Source organism: Phalangium opilio, unplaced genomic scaffold (genome assembly GCF_054372755.1).
Source record: "Phalangium opilio isolate 3A_F unplaced genomic scaffold, DU_Popi_V2 ptg000075l_1, whole genome shotgun sequence".
Lineage (NCBI taxonomy): Eukaryota > Metazoa > Arthropoda > Arachnida > Opiliones > Phalangiidae > Phalangium > Phalangium opilio.
In genome coordinates, this window is record NW_028324184.1 from 425,193 (window position 1) to 440,092 (window position 14,900).

Consider the following 14,900-nt stretch of genomic DNA (forward strand, 5'->3'; position numbering starts at 1 on the left):
CCTCTTTATCCTCGCTGAGCCCCCAAAAAACCCTTTCAATAGATCTAAACTCTAGAATTCAATAGGTTAATTTCCGTAGCTAAAAAATAAGCGCACGTGCAAGAGAGTTCATCGGACCTCACCTCGAGATGGAAATTTACCGCAACCCCACGCGAGAGGAATCTTTTTGGGTAAACAACTGGGAGGCTCCGCTGAGTAAAAAAGAGAGATTACAATTTTAAACCTTTTATTACCACTTCACTTTCAAAACTTGTACGGGAAAGACCTCGCTATACTAGCAGGCAAGGAAAATAAATTTAGTTGTGTTTTTTGTTATAACTCGGGACTTCTTACTTTACTTGTTAAAACTCGACCTTCATCTTCGAACCAACTCTTGGTTTAGTGACTTAAATAATAACTTAGAAACCTTGTTTTTCAGTCGGCAAGGTTTTAGTGCCAAATTAGCTCTCCCCCCTTAAAACGAACTATTTCTCCCCCACATTTTGGTGCGAGAAACCCGGGAAAGGCGAGTTTGTAACAAGACTAATTAACTTAAAACAAACTAAAAGACTATCGGATTCGTGCTACTTAAAACTAAAGGATTAATCAGGTGCGTGCCGTGCTACTTAAATACTTAAAACTCAAAGATTAATCGGGATTAATCGGATGCGGGCTATACTAACTACGGATTAATCGGACTTGTGAAACTTTAACTACGGACTAACCGGAGAATCGGAACTATGGCGGACGACCAACTAAAACGCGCTGCAAGGGCACTCAAAGCGCTACGTACATCTGTGAGTACAGTGATTAACTCGGTCGAACTTGAGATACAAAAGGAGCAACCTAAACTTGAAGCTTTTGAGCAAGCAATCGCGCTACTGGACTCAAAAGAAACTGAACTTAAACATCTGGATGATCGGTACCAGACACTACTAGATGGAGCGGTATCTGAAGAACAATTTGATCAAGAACTGGCTTCGGCGATCGTAATTATGGAAAAACTGGTGATTTCGCGAAATCGCGCGAAACGGTTTATTGCGAAGTCAACGCATCATTTCCCTGGGACTGGTCAAAATCAGCAGCAGTATCGGCCTCCAAGCGTAACGTCGAGCGAAGGCAGGAACCAGACAGTGCGTCTCCCAAAACTGGAAATGCAAAAATTCTACGGCGATTTCTCCATGTGGCAAGCCTTCTGGGGACCCTTCGAAGCGGCAATCCACAACAACGAGAGTCTGGGACCAACAGATAAGTTTTCTTACCTTAGGGGATTATTAGGCGGTGACGCCGCTACGTCTATACGGGGTTTATCTTTAACTGAAGAACATTATAATGAAGCAATTAGGATTTTAACTAATCGTTTTGGGACAAAAAGTGTGATAGTTAGCGAGCATAAAAACAATCTGTTACAATTACCAGCTGTGCATAGTAGAGATGACATTAAAGGGCTCAAAAAACTACATGATTCGTGCGAAGTAGAGGTCAGGAGCTTAACGTCTTTAGGTGTCCCTCAAGAACAATACGGTTCCTTTCTAGTGCATATACTTGGAGGGCTATTGCCCTCAGAAATGATGTTAGAATTTAGTAGGGGTAGAACTTGTGAAGATGAAGATACTGAATGGGAAGTGTCCGAGCTTTTGCAATTTCTTAAAAAGGAAATTGTCTGTCTAGAGCGTGTCAGGGCGGTCACACGACCACAATCAAAGCCTAAAGAATTCAAGAAATGCAGTGAGAAACCAAATTTTACACCTAGACAGACAAACTACACGGGGAAGCCAACCATTCCAACCGTGGCTTCTTTGCAGGTCGCAGTGAATGACCAAAATAATGCTAACCCACAGGGCGACCCAAGTCTCTGTCCTTTTTGCGAAAGCTCTGATCATCACCCCCTAAATTGCAATCTTAATATTGGTGAACGTAAAAAGAGATTATCAGAAAAGAGGAATTGTTTTATATGTTTGAGAGGGAAGCATCCTGCCATGCGTTGTCGCTATAGATATAGAAGCTGTGGTTCTTGCGGGCGTAAACATCATCAAGCCATTTGTGACAGCAATACCTCTAACGCCCCCCACCAGCAAGCCCCTTTAACTGGGCAGACCCAAAATAACTCTTCTACGGGGTCGGACACGCGACAAAATTCTTCAACGGCGGTTGTTTCGACGCACTTCACGAACAACCATCAACCGGAAGAAATATTACTACAGACGGCCAGAGTTAGGGTTATCGGTCCAACGGGCGCCTCTCTCAAAACGCGAATATTCTTCGATAGCGGCAGCCAAGCCAGTTTCATAACCGAATCACTCTCGCGCAAGCTAAACTTAGAGATCATTGGAGAAAAGCCTATAAACGTGCATAAGTTTGAAGGGGAAGCTCCCGTTCAAACTACTAGAAAAATCATTCAGCTGCAGCTCCAAAACGCGAATGATCCTACGCAAACTTGTTCTATTAAGGCCTTTGAAGCAGGCTCAATCTGTGGCGCGGCCTTCTCGGTGCCAAGTCAAGAACTAATTGGAGAAATGGCAAACCGCGGTTTAGAAGTCGCGGACTACCCAAGCGACGAAAACAATGCAGAGCACCCTATCGACATACTTATCGGCTCTGATTGTTATTGGGAAATCGCTAGCGGGCGTACAGAGCGTCTAGGAAAAGCCCTCGTGGCACTAGAAACTAAATTTGGATGGGTCGTACAGGGACCCACGGGCGTCGCCACTGTTTCTGCGGTAGAATCACCTTCGGTTGCCGTGAATACCGTCACCATAACGCGAACGGAAGTACGGCCTGTGACTCTAGCAACTGAAGAATCTCTATCCCGCCAAATTAGGTCTTTATGGGAGTTAGACGCGATGGGCATTATGGATAACGGTCATGTCAAATCACTCGAGCAAGATGAAACACTTAATCACTTGGAAGAAACCATATCCTTCGTCAATGGAAGGTATCAAGTGGGATTCCCATGGAAGACTAACAAAGACCAACTGGGAAATAATTACGTCATAGCTAAGAAAAGGACTGAAGGTCTTTTGAGGAAGTTAAGAGCGAATCCGAAGCTCTACCTTGACTATTATGACGTAATTGCTGAACAGCTGCGAGTCGGTATCGCAGAAGTAGTACCACAAAAGGAAGAGATCGTTTCTGATCCACGAATCGCGGTATACTACATCCCACACCAAGCCGTCATACGAGAAGAAAGCGAAACCACAAAGCTGCGAGTGGTGTTAGATGCATCATCTCACGCATCCGGCATTCCATCACTGAATGACTGCATGAACTCGGGACCGAGCCTCGTCCCAGACCTCTTCGACCTCTTGATTCGATTTCGCGAACACGACATAGCCCTAACCGGAGATATCGAAAAGGCTTTCCACCAAATCGAAATCAAGCCTGAGGACCGTGACGCACTACGCTTTCTGTGGGTGAAAGACCCTAGCGACTCAGAAAACCGCGAGCTACAAACGTACCGCCTAACTAGGGTGCCCTTCGGGGTCACAGCTAGTCCCTTTTTGCTCTCAGCAACTATCAAGCACCACGCGCGGAAATACTCAGAGACTCACCCACTCGCTAGCAAAACTCTCGATCAAGACTTATTCGTCGACGATCTACTTACGGGAGGAACAAGCGTCAAGGAAACTTATGACATGGCTATTGACGCAGCGAAGATAATGAGCGACGCTGGAATGAAGCTCCGGAAATGGAAAAGTAACTCCATAGAACTAAAGAAGCTCCTGGGAGGCGAGATAGAGCCGGAAAACCCAAATGAAGCCTTGACCAAAGCGAGATCGGTGAAGGTTTTGGGACTCTCCTGGGACGAGCAAAAAGATTCCCTATACTTTGACGTGAGCGCTCTACTCCAGTTTCTACTAGACAATGGCAATACTAAACGCTTTGTGCTACAAGCTGTAGCAAGGATCTTCGATCCCCTTGGATTCTTAAGCCCCTTCACTATAAGAGCGAAAATGCTCATCCAAGAGCTCTGGCAGAAAGGGTTACCATGGGATGAAAGTCTACCCAAAGACTTATCTGAGAAATTTACAAGTTGGTGCGGAGAGTTACCAGAGATGCGTCACGTGCAAATTCCACGATTCTACACCCTAGATTCGCCCAAGGACGCGTCAACCGGAACCGAGCTCCACTGCTTTGTTGACGCGAGCGAGCAAGCTTACGCGACTGTCGTCTACATCCGCTACCAAGATAAACATTTCAACTACCGTACCACCCTCATTGCCTCGAAGGCTCGCGTGGCGCCGCTTAAAAAACTCACTCTTCCGCGACTAGAGTTAATGGGAGCTGTCATCGGAGCCAAACTGACTCATCGTCTCTTGAGCCAATTAAAAACTAAGCCGGCAAGGATCGCAATGTGGACCGACTCTATGATAACATTGCACTGGGTACGCGGAACGGCAAACAAATGGAAGCCATTCGTAGCCAATAGAGTTAGGGAAATTCAAGAGATAAGCGACCCAATAAACTGGAACCATTGTTCTGGGAAAACTAACCCAGCAGACTTACCGACTCGCGGAGGAAAGCTCGCGGATTTAATTAGCAACCCACTCTGGTTGCACGGACCTGACTTCCTTCTCAAAGGAGATGCTCCAACCAGAAGCACAGAAAAAGTAGATAACGAGATAATTGAGGAGGAATTGCGACCTAAGAGCCTAGCCGTGACGCAAGTGATTGGCAGCAACGAGCCACCCAGGTCACCTCTATTCCCATTGGACAACCATAGCAAACTAACTAGAGCTTATCGCGTGACGGCATGGATAATCCGATTCACGGAAAACGCGAAAACTAAAACTAAAATAACTGGACCCTTGACCACGGAAGAGATTTCCAAAGCCGAGAAGTACTGGGTGGGGCAAACTCAACAGCAATACTATACAACGGAAGTGAGCGCGCTAAAAAACGGGAAGCCAATTGCGAACACCTCGCCTCTGATTACTCTCACTCCCTCACTAGACAAAGATGGTCTCATGACCGTTGGAAGCCGTATTGGTAGCGACAATTTCTCATACAGAGAACAAAATCCATGGATACTTCCTTCCCAGAGTCGATTAGCTCAACTTCTAGCTATTCACCATCATCAGCGACTAAACCATGTCGGAATAAGCGACACTCTGGGAGAAATCAGAGAGCAGTATTGGATTCCGAGGGCCAGAGAAATGGTCAAAAGAGAACTAAACAAGTGCACTAGATGCAAATACTTTCGAGCACAACCCTCAGCCGCAGTAATGGCCCCTCTCCCCCCAGCGAGAACTACACCTGCTCCAGCCTTTGAAGTTTGCGGCGTCGACTTCTGCGGTCCCTTGTATGACCGGGACGGACGCAAAATATATGTGGCATTATTCACCTGCGCTGTCACGCGTGCCGTGCACTTAGAGGCGGTCTCAGACTTAACCACGGGCAACTTCATCCTCTCTTTTCGTCGGTTTATTTCGCGACGCGGGATGGTTAAGACGATGTTTAGTGACAATGCCAAAACCTTTAAACGGGCAGAAGCGGACTTAGCCCTACTTTGGAAAAACATGAAGAGCCCGGAAGTAGCGGACTTCTTCAGCACGCGAATGATCTCCTGGAGATATATAGCGGATCGGGCCGCCTGGTGGGGCGGATTCTGGGAGCGCCTCGTGGGAAGCGTTAAGGTGGCTCTTAGAAAGGTCGTAGGGTTAGCAAGGCTAACGTTTGAAGAAATTGGGACTGTGCTTACCGAGATTGAAGCGACAATTAACTCGCGCCCAATTACTCATACGTATCAAGACGCGTCGGAACCCATGCCCCTTACTCCTGCTCATTTCTTGGTAGGCCGACGTTTGACAGTACTTCCATCCAGAGTTTTCCCTCGCAATGAACCACAGCAAGTAGCTAGAGCAGATTTAACTAGACGATGGCAATATCGTCAAACTTTGATGGAGAGATTTTGGTCTCGGTGGAGGAGAGATTACTTATTAGCCTTGAGATCGGCACACCACCGGACCAAATGCCAACCCACAAGGGAACTAGAAGTTGGCGATGTAGTATTAGTAGAGGAGGCTAAAATACCCAGATTAATGTGGAAAATGGGTAGAGTATGTGAAACTGTTAAGGGCAGGGACGGAATAATCAGATCTTGTGTTTTAAAGTTACCAAAGGGGAACACTATTCGCCGCCCCGTTCAATTGTTATACCTTCTAGAATGTTAAAAGAAAAAAAAAGTGATTCTGTTAAAACTTAAAAATCTTGTAAACTTAATTGTCTTGACCTTCCGTCAAGGGGCGGGAGTGTGTTGATGAGGAATTATTAGTGTCATTGTTTATGAATATTTATAATTGCCTTCAAGAAAAAAACTGTTATCTATTATTAATCATTTTGTGAAAACCTTTATATTTTGAATATTTTCTTTACTTTGTGAATAGTCCCTCTTTATCCTCGCTGAGCCCCCAAAAAACCCTTTCAATAGATCTAAACTCTAGAATTCAATAGGTTAATTTCCGTAGCTAAAAAATAAGCGCACGTGCAAGAGAGTTCATCGGACCTCACCTCGAGATGGAAATTTACCGCAACCCCACGCGAGAGGAATCTTTTTGGGTAAACAACTGGGAGGCTCCGCTGAGTAAAAAAGAGAGATTACAATTTTAAACCTTTTATTACCACTTCACTTTCAAAACTTGTACGGGAAAGACCTCGCTATACTAGCAGGCAAGGAAAATAAATTTAGTTGTGTTTTTTGTTATAACTCGGGACTTCTTACTTGACTTGTTTAAACTCGACCTTTCATCTTCGAATCAACTCTTGGTTTAGTGACTTAACTAATAACTTAGAAACCTTGTTTTTCAGTCGGCAAGGTTTTAGTGCCAAATTAGCTCTCCCCCCTTAAAACGAACTATTTCTCCCCCACAGTCTGAAAGCAATGTATGCTATTATAGGTTAACATTAACACTATAAACTAATTTCTTACTTGTCTGGTGTTTATTTTATTTTATTATTATTATTTATTTATTTTTTTCATGATAATTATGATTATAATTTGCCAGCCTGATCTCTTGGTGTAATTGGTATCAATACTCCTAGTCTGAAAGCAATTTATGCTGCAGTGTGACTATTATTATGGTTAACATTAACACTATAAACTAATTCCTTATATGAAGAGCCTTGAATTTTTAATAAAAATCCTTGGCAATATTACGAAACATTTGGTAAAAACTGGGCGTATTATTTTGGCCAAGCAGAAAAGAAATTTCCCTTAATTTATTAATGCCATAAATGAAGCGGAAAGACTTAGCTAAGCCTAGGCGCAACCTTCCTTTTCCATATGGCAGGCAGGCAGGAAAAAATAAAGATTTGTCATCGGCGTTTTTTTTTTTACTTAATTTTTCACACCCTTATAAAAATCCTTGGGGGTTATAATATTATCATTCTCTTCCGCTTGATTTATATTGCGAGAGAGCATTAACAACTCGAAACGAATTATAATGTCAACTAAATGTTAAAACTCCCCATCAAAAACTGGCTATGTAATGTAAGAACAGGATATTGGGATTAAGTTTTCGTTCTTGCTTATTTGGTGTGTGTGAGAGAATTTTACAAAAATACTTTGTTGTAGGGGGGTTTGTCAGATCAAGGATTGGAAATATTGGAAATTAAGATATAACTAGGCTTAGGGAAATTGGAATGAGATGTAACTAGGCTTAGGGAAATTGGAATGAGATGTAACTAGGGCTTAGAAATATTGGAATTAAGATTAGATTAGACTTAGGAAAAGTACTGTCTAATCAGGCTCAAACAAGTGAAATTTTAATCTTAAAAAATTAGTTGAAATAATTGTTCTCAGAAAAATGTACTTGTTAGCCTGTTAGGCTTAAGAATAGCGGGTCTATCTGGACATGGATCCATCTGACACTCATTCCGAAAAACTAAAAAATAGACCTGAAAATAGGCCAAATTCTATTAATGGAACTGTAATGCGATATTGTATATATACAGCATGGCTTTTATCGTGTCGAATTCGTGTGGGAGCCTAAAAAACTAGAGATGGGGGGGGGGGTATATAATAAGGTTTGGCTTTCAGTTTCAGTACCAGGAACCCACTAACTAACTTACGTCATTTGGACGGTCGGTACTCCCTTCTCTCCTCGTATCCAATCATCCCCTTTACTAAGCGGGCGGGGGCGGTTGTTATGTGAAAAGGAAAAGCGTTGTTGGATACATCTCGCCAGCGAGCACAAACCACTCTTCTTGTTTCCTCCTAACTAATATAACCACCACCGATGGTCACTCACTATAGTACAGCTTAATAGCATTATCTGTATTACGTCAATCCTTATCCAACGGACCCCCCTCGGGGGGGGAGGAAAGTCCCAATGACCGCCCGGATCTATTTAGATCAACTGCGCCAAAAAAAGCTATCGCTACCCAGGCCATCCATGACCCTGCTGTATAAGTCATAATATGGAAATATATTAATCTGAAGTATTCAGTAATATATTTTTATATTACATTACATAAATGAAGTTGGCGATTTTGAGTCTCGAAAATGTTCTACGACTTTTGAAAAGGCTGACTGTGTTTGCCGGACTTTTGTAGCAAGACTGAAGATGGCCATCATCTAAAATGAAGAATGTAGTCCCAAAATTTAACTTACCATATCATTATAGTAGATTTATTTACTTCAAGTAATCGACGCTGCTTCACTTGGGTCTGATTTTGGCGCAGTGGGTCTTTCTAGAAGAGTTCCGAAGTAACTTCGGCTTCAACTACATCCGATTTTGGAAAAGCACCCCACGTTATTTTCGCATGAACCCTAAATACAGTCAAAGGCGGGTCGTTGCCATTACTCTTATACCCATATAAAGTCTTCAGGGTGGGCATCCATTTTGGTCGAGCCCCTTCGTGTTTACCGTACGTGACTATTTCCTACTCTGACCTAACGTCAATCTAAATTGGCAACGAGCTCGGTATTCGGGACTGGGGGTGTACGTTTCTGCCAAGTTGGAGCCCGGCATTAACGTAATCCTTATGGCGCACGGAATGGGTTAACTCTAGCTTACAGTTGTAGAGAACATTCCAGCTGGGACACGTCGTTAATTTTGGGTAGTGTATCTTTGGGGTGGGTAGGTTGTCGGGGGATAAATTGGTGATTAGGTTAATCTGTCTTCTCATATGTCTTAAGAGGAATTTATATACTATAAAGTGTCGGTGACTTGATAATAACTTATTAAAGATGGCAGAAACTTTACTAAAAAAAGAATACTTAAGGCCTTCACTTCCACTTCCGCTACTAATTTTACTTAAAATCGCATATTTCGTTAAATTATAAAAACCAATACGCGAGAACCTAACCCTATCATCTGATTAAGCTTGTAATTCTGTTTGATTCAGTTCCAAATTACTCGCAACCCTAAAGCGCATGCCGTTAAAGTTAACTGCTGCAATATTCGTGTGAAATTTGAATTTATTGATATCCGAGCAACGTTGCCCGAATTCATTTCCTTGCTCCACACCCGAACCCCCAAACTATAAAAGAAACCCAATGGAGCGGAACCAATTTCTTTTTTTGGTGGGGTTTGAAACCCTTTTCCAAAAAAGATACCCATTCTATATTTTTTATATCCTTATTTTATTATGGGATCATGCCCACTATCTAATGCAGTTTTCCAAGGAGCAATATTAAAGGAGAGATAGCTGCAATTTAAGGCGATTGAACGAAACTTTCACTGCCACTCCATGATTGGAAAATGACGTAACTAATCGTTAAAGGTATATAGGTTTTCCTCTTGACGAGCTACAATTTAGGATAAGAATAAAGCTAGATTGGGAACCCATTTATGGAGCCGTCTTCTTCGGCGTCTAGACGCTAGACTTCGTCTTTGGGGGGTACAGCCCCCGAAATATCGACTTTTATTTATTTATTTTTTTTTTTAAAAAAAAAACAAGAAAAAATCATGACTACTCAGTCTCTAAAAAGATTTTAAATTATACTAATTTTACTTCCTCGGAACTGAAATAAAATAGAATTCTCCTTAAATAGAAAGAAACTATTTCCGAATTATAGTCATTATATTTATATTTAAGTTTTATATATATATAAACCAAAACTTAAATATATATATTTATATTTTTTGTTTTTGGAAGTTTTTCTTTTATATATTTATTTTTATATATAAAGTATACAACTTCCGTTTAATTCGATTTGGTAGGAAGGTGCTTGATTATTTATTAACGCATTGTGTAGATATTTTTCTTACACAAAAAAAGACAAAAGTTGTTTTCAACATCTCAGGGTTTTTTTCACGCACATACACACTTAAAATATGTATAATTTTATTTCTAATGTTGAAGCACGCTCTAGTTTTTTTTTTATTGTATTATTGAAAGGTAGTATGAAACGTAGAATTACTTGAAGTATTTTTTACTTCAATAAAATATTTATTTTTGTTTGCATTTTGTTTTTATAAAGAAACAATACACCGGAACATTCAGCGAAAATATTTCTCAGGCATTTGTTATTTTATTTTATTTTATTTTATAGTTTTAAAATTCATGGAATTCTACCGTTCGTTTCAGCATCCCTTTAAAAACTAAACACATTGAAAAAAAACTATAGATATATATTCGCAGCTGTATATGATAATATATATCACGATATATATATTGAATTATTTATACTTTTGTGTATTTCTGCGTATGGCGCTCGTTGTTGTGTACTTGGTATTTTCGATATATTTTTTTGCGTTTCGCCTATTCGGAGACCACCCACTATTTCTCAGCATATATAAAGCTTTAAAGGAAACATGACTACTACACGATAAATTCAAGTAGACCAAAAAAACTGCGTAGCAAAAATATTTTAATTCGACGTTACTAAAAAAAAGTTTTTTTTTTTTATTATTTATTTCAAAATCAACATTCTATACTTTGACTTTTGGTCCTTTTTTTTTCTAAAATACTTCTTTTAATGTTTCATAGGCCTAATTATGCTATAATTTAAGATTGGATTAGGTTACTGGAACTTTGTCTCTATCTCTCTCGCATAAATTAAATCCTAGAAAATTAATTTTACTGGACTCCTCCTATAGGATAGATTAAGTCCTTCGGAATAACCTATCCTATGACCTGTCAAATGCAGACCGGTATTAAATAGTGAAATTAATTCTTGAACATAGGGTCTATGGAATTATGTTTGTTTTGGTAGAAATGAATCAATAGTAGCCTGGAAAATAGTTCTAGAAATATATAATTATGATTCATTTGTTATCTTCGAGTTATTTTATTTCTGGAATAACAGCTCGTATCCTAACTATTTATGCGACACCACGCGTGACGGTTGCCTCTTTTTGCGCCAAAGGATCACCTTTCCCCCCAACAATTATTTTAGCTTCCCCGGCCGCAATCTATCGCCGGAAACGAGTTTAGGGGATGCTCCCCATCATCCTCCGCCCACCCTTGGCCCCCTTTCTCCGCCCCAGCTAGAGCCTGAATCCTACAAGATACTGCCTGCTCTCCTCCTTTTTCCTTGACTTTCTCTTCTAGAGTCCGAAGATAGAATTTCTTCTTTTAATCCCAAGTTTCCATCCTCTTTTTTTATGTCATCCGTTATAGTCTTGGTCTTTCTCCCTTTGAGGTTTCTGACTGGATTCTGTTTCTTCGGAAGAAGATCACGTACTGTTCCGTTCCGAGGAAGGGAAATTCTGGGGCATTGCCTGGATTATTGCAGCAACGGGGACCGACCCAAGCTTCCCCCAATTCTTTTTGCTCTTTTGTAAACAGATGGTTTTTTGTACGTGAAACTCGGTATTAATCGATAATGTTACTATAGTTTTATCGTCCTCGTTTTCTGTAGGTGCAATTTTGGTGGTTTTTTGGAAGGAGAGGTAAAAACCGCGGCGAATTAGTATTAGTACGAAGTATTATTTTACTTTGAACACCAGTGTTCCAAGTCCAACTAAGGTTAGGCGCCTAGAAGTCAGAATGTGATACGTCACACGTGTGGTGTTACAGTTTTAGTCTGGAAACCATGAGATAAAATCAACACAAATAAAATAATTTAATTAGAAGTATAAAGTTAATTAGATTATTCTAAGCTTAATAACAACTGAAGCGTAAAATTAATGAAAATGGCCTCATTATACTGTATATTTCGAGTTAACAAACGCAGATTGAATCATGTCCGTATGCGTATAGAGTTTTACGCTAATAACCAAGGTTCTACAATTTCGTTATATATTCCTTTCGAAATACATAATTGTCATAGGCACAAAAGCGCCCTATCATATATTTTGCGCAATCCATAAAAACTTAAGTTGATAACGTCTGGTTGCGGAAGAAGCAAAAAACTACTGAAAATAATATTTTTTCTCTCCGAATCTTTTTGATGAAAAAAATAGGGGCGATTTTTTTGGTGATGGTGTATACCCGTAGCTAAATAGTTATCTGGTTATTGACGAGCCCAGCTTGGACTAGTCCTCTCTCTCTCTACCCGTAACGTAACCCAGGGCGGTCGTTACTGAGTGAAGAAGACCAAGTCTTCTTACCAACTTACCATTTACCCGAGCCCTTATATTAAGCTGCTCCCGCTACTCTAGGGTTACCCCGGTTTGCTTTTGGGGCTACACTGAGGGCGAAATTTTGATCTGAGAGCGGGAAGGAAGAGTACACTGGCGGCGGTCGCTGGTCTAGTTGTGAAATTATATTGGAATCATTGTTTAGTTTAGAAACATCTGGAGCCAGCGATAGAGGCTTTGCTAGAGACTCTCCTCTCCTCTTCTAGACTTGAGCTTAAAGGCGCTCAACCCACTAGGGGTCTATCTAAAGAAATATCCGTTAAAAAAAATTGCTCCTCTCGCTAGCGGATGATAGAGGCAGCCAGGAGTAGACTGTAATAACACATTTTCACTTACAGTAGTACTCTAGAGTTCGAATTTACTGAACAGAGAAGTATTTGACATCCTCTCCTGGGCTTTTCCCTCCCCCCATCATGCCTTTCGTAATTATAACTTAGGGTATACAGTTGAGGTCTGTTTCAATGCTTTCAAAGAACGGTTCTGATGGGTTGACTTTTTGAAATAAAACTACTTACTTTTATCTTGAATTGAATAGTAAATTTAGCTTGATGGGTCCACACGCCGCTTTTAAGTTAGTTTGAACAGGTGTTTTAGACATTTTCCGATTTACTCATTTTCTATTCAATTGAAATCAATTTTGTTAAATATTTGATGATGGTGCATTTGTGGAAGCCAGCGTTTGCTATCAGAAGTTCGTAATGCGCGAAGTAAACCGCTAATGGTAAAATAATGAATAAAAACTTCCCCTTCTTTAAAAGGAGTTATAACCTTTTCGTGTTCTGTATTTCTTACCTGAACCCAGTTTAAACCCAATTTGACCTCACCCGCATTTTTTGGGGGCGTATGGATCATTCAGGAACCTCTATCTTTCTAGGCATCCCGCATTATCCGAGATAACATCATTCTAAATTAACGTGTTTTTTATTTTTTTATTTTTTATCACGGTAGATACTAAATTAACACAATGGCTTTCTTTGTAAGCTATGGGTGTAATTACGCAGAACGGTTTTTATTAATTATTATATTGGGTAAAAAGCACCCGAGGTTATCGTGACTATGATGACGACTGAAGTTTGATTGAAAAAGGCGTAGGTTCCTGATGTGTTTACGAGCAGAATCCATTGACCCATTATCAACGTTTTTCGCGAATACAAAGTTTTTTGTCGTCGTTGCACGCTCCGCCAAAATCTCCTTTATTTTACAGGCTAGAGGTTTATTGAGGAGGCATTTCCGGGCTGGTACCGCCTAGTAACGCTTTTTCTTTTGGGTTGGTTTCTTAGGGTAGGCTTTTTTATATATATCTACGTATGCCGTTGCCTCCAACCTAGGTTATGGTAGGGTTGCGAGTTTGTTCGTTGGTTTGTGACTGTTAGTGGATATGGGATACGCGAAGTATGTTTCACGAGGAATTGGTTAGTAAAAGAGAGGCTATAGAAAGGTGGAGCTCTTATTGGGATGGAAAGAGTTGGTATACGATTAAAATCACAGCGGTCATGCAGGGTTTTGGGACTTTATTCAATACCCTCCTCTTGTCAGCTCGAGTAAGGAAAGAGTTATCGCGTTTATAGTGTTCAATCCGTAACAACCTTTTACGACACTAAAGGAAGGAAGGCTTATAGAAGAAATTCATATTCTCACTAGTTACCTGTTTTCTGGTGGTTTTCTAATCATATTCGTGAATTACGCTAACCACACGTAGATTTTAATATACGTAATCGTATTTTTTCTTGTTTTTTTATGTCGGATAAAAAAACTGGTCCCAAAAATCGCCGAGCTTGCTAAAGTGACGTTCGCACTCGGGTCGTGTCGGTAGTTTGGATGGAATAAAGTTTCAAAATGTATCGGGTTTTAAAATTTACTTTTCAAGTGAAGGGTGGATGTATTAATCGATCATTATTCACCAGAAAGTTTTGTTCACATTTGAAGTCCACCTTTTACCTAAGTTCAGACCTGAATCGTAAAAGCAAATATTTCGTTTTTCCCAAGGTGCCAAAATCACTATTTCCCGACAATTCTAAAAGACTTGTTGACAAATTTCATACGTGTGATTTTAAAGAAACTTATACTGCTTGTAGATAGTTTTCATCGATTTTGACCCTAATGCGAACTTAACTTTATAAGTTGCAAGCTTTAGATTCTCAGGGTGGCGATATTTTTTTCTTTCTGGTTAAAGTCAAAATCCCGCCCAAATGACCGGATTTTTATGTTTTATTTCTTACTACATACACCACACCACGCACCACCGAGATCAAAAACAGGCCTCGGTCGTCGAGCTAGTGCTACTACTACTCCCCAATCTCCTTTAGAACTTTTTGGGTTGGCGTTTTTACGTCGTGTCGTTCGTTCCGTTAAAGCTAAAGCCATTTTCTTGACGGGTACTTGGACACCACG

At 40.6% G+C, this 14,900-nt stretch overlaps 2 protein-coding genes across 4 annotated transcripts in view; both read left to right on the forward strand.

Moving 5' to 3' along the window:
• Hipk (Homeodomain interacting protein kinase) overlaps positions 1-14,900 on the forward strand; it is a 76,903-nt gene that overhangs the window by 12,053 nt on the left and 49,950 nt on the right. The window lies entirely within an intron of this gene.
• On the forward strand, positions 720-6,152 carry LOC149658581 (uncharacterized). Its single transcript, XM_089844117.1, has one exon. The coding sequence runs from the start codon at positions 720-722 to the stop codon at positions 6,150-6,152; it is 5,433 nt and encodes a 1,810-aa protein (XP_089700243.1).

Bases quoted from the DNA above. Each gene is read 5' to 3' on its own strand.
- LOC149658581 (XM_089844117.1), top strand. From the start codon at position 720: ATGGCGGACGACCAACTAAAACGCGCTGCAAGGGCACTCAAAGCGCTA.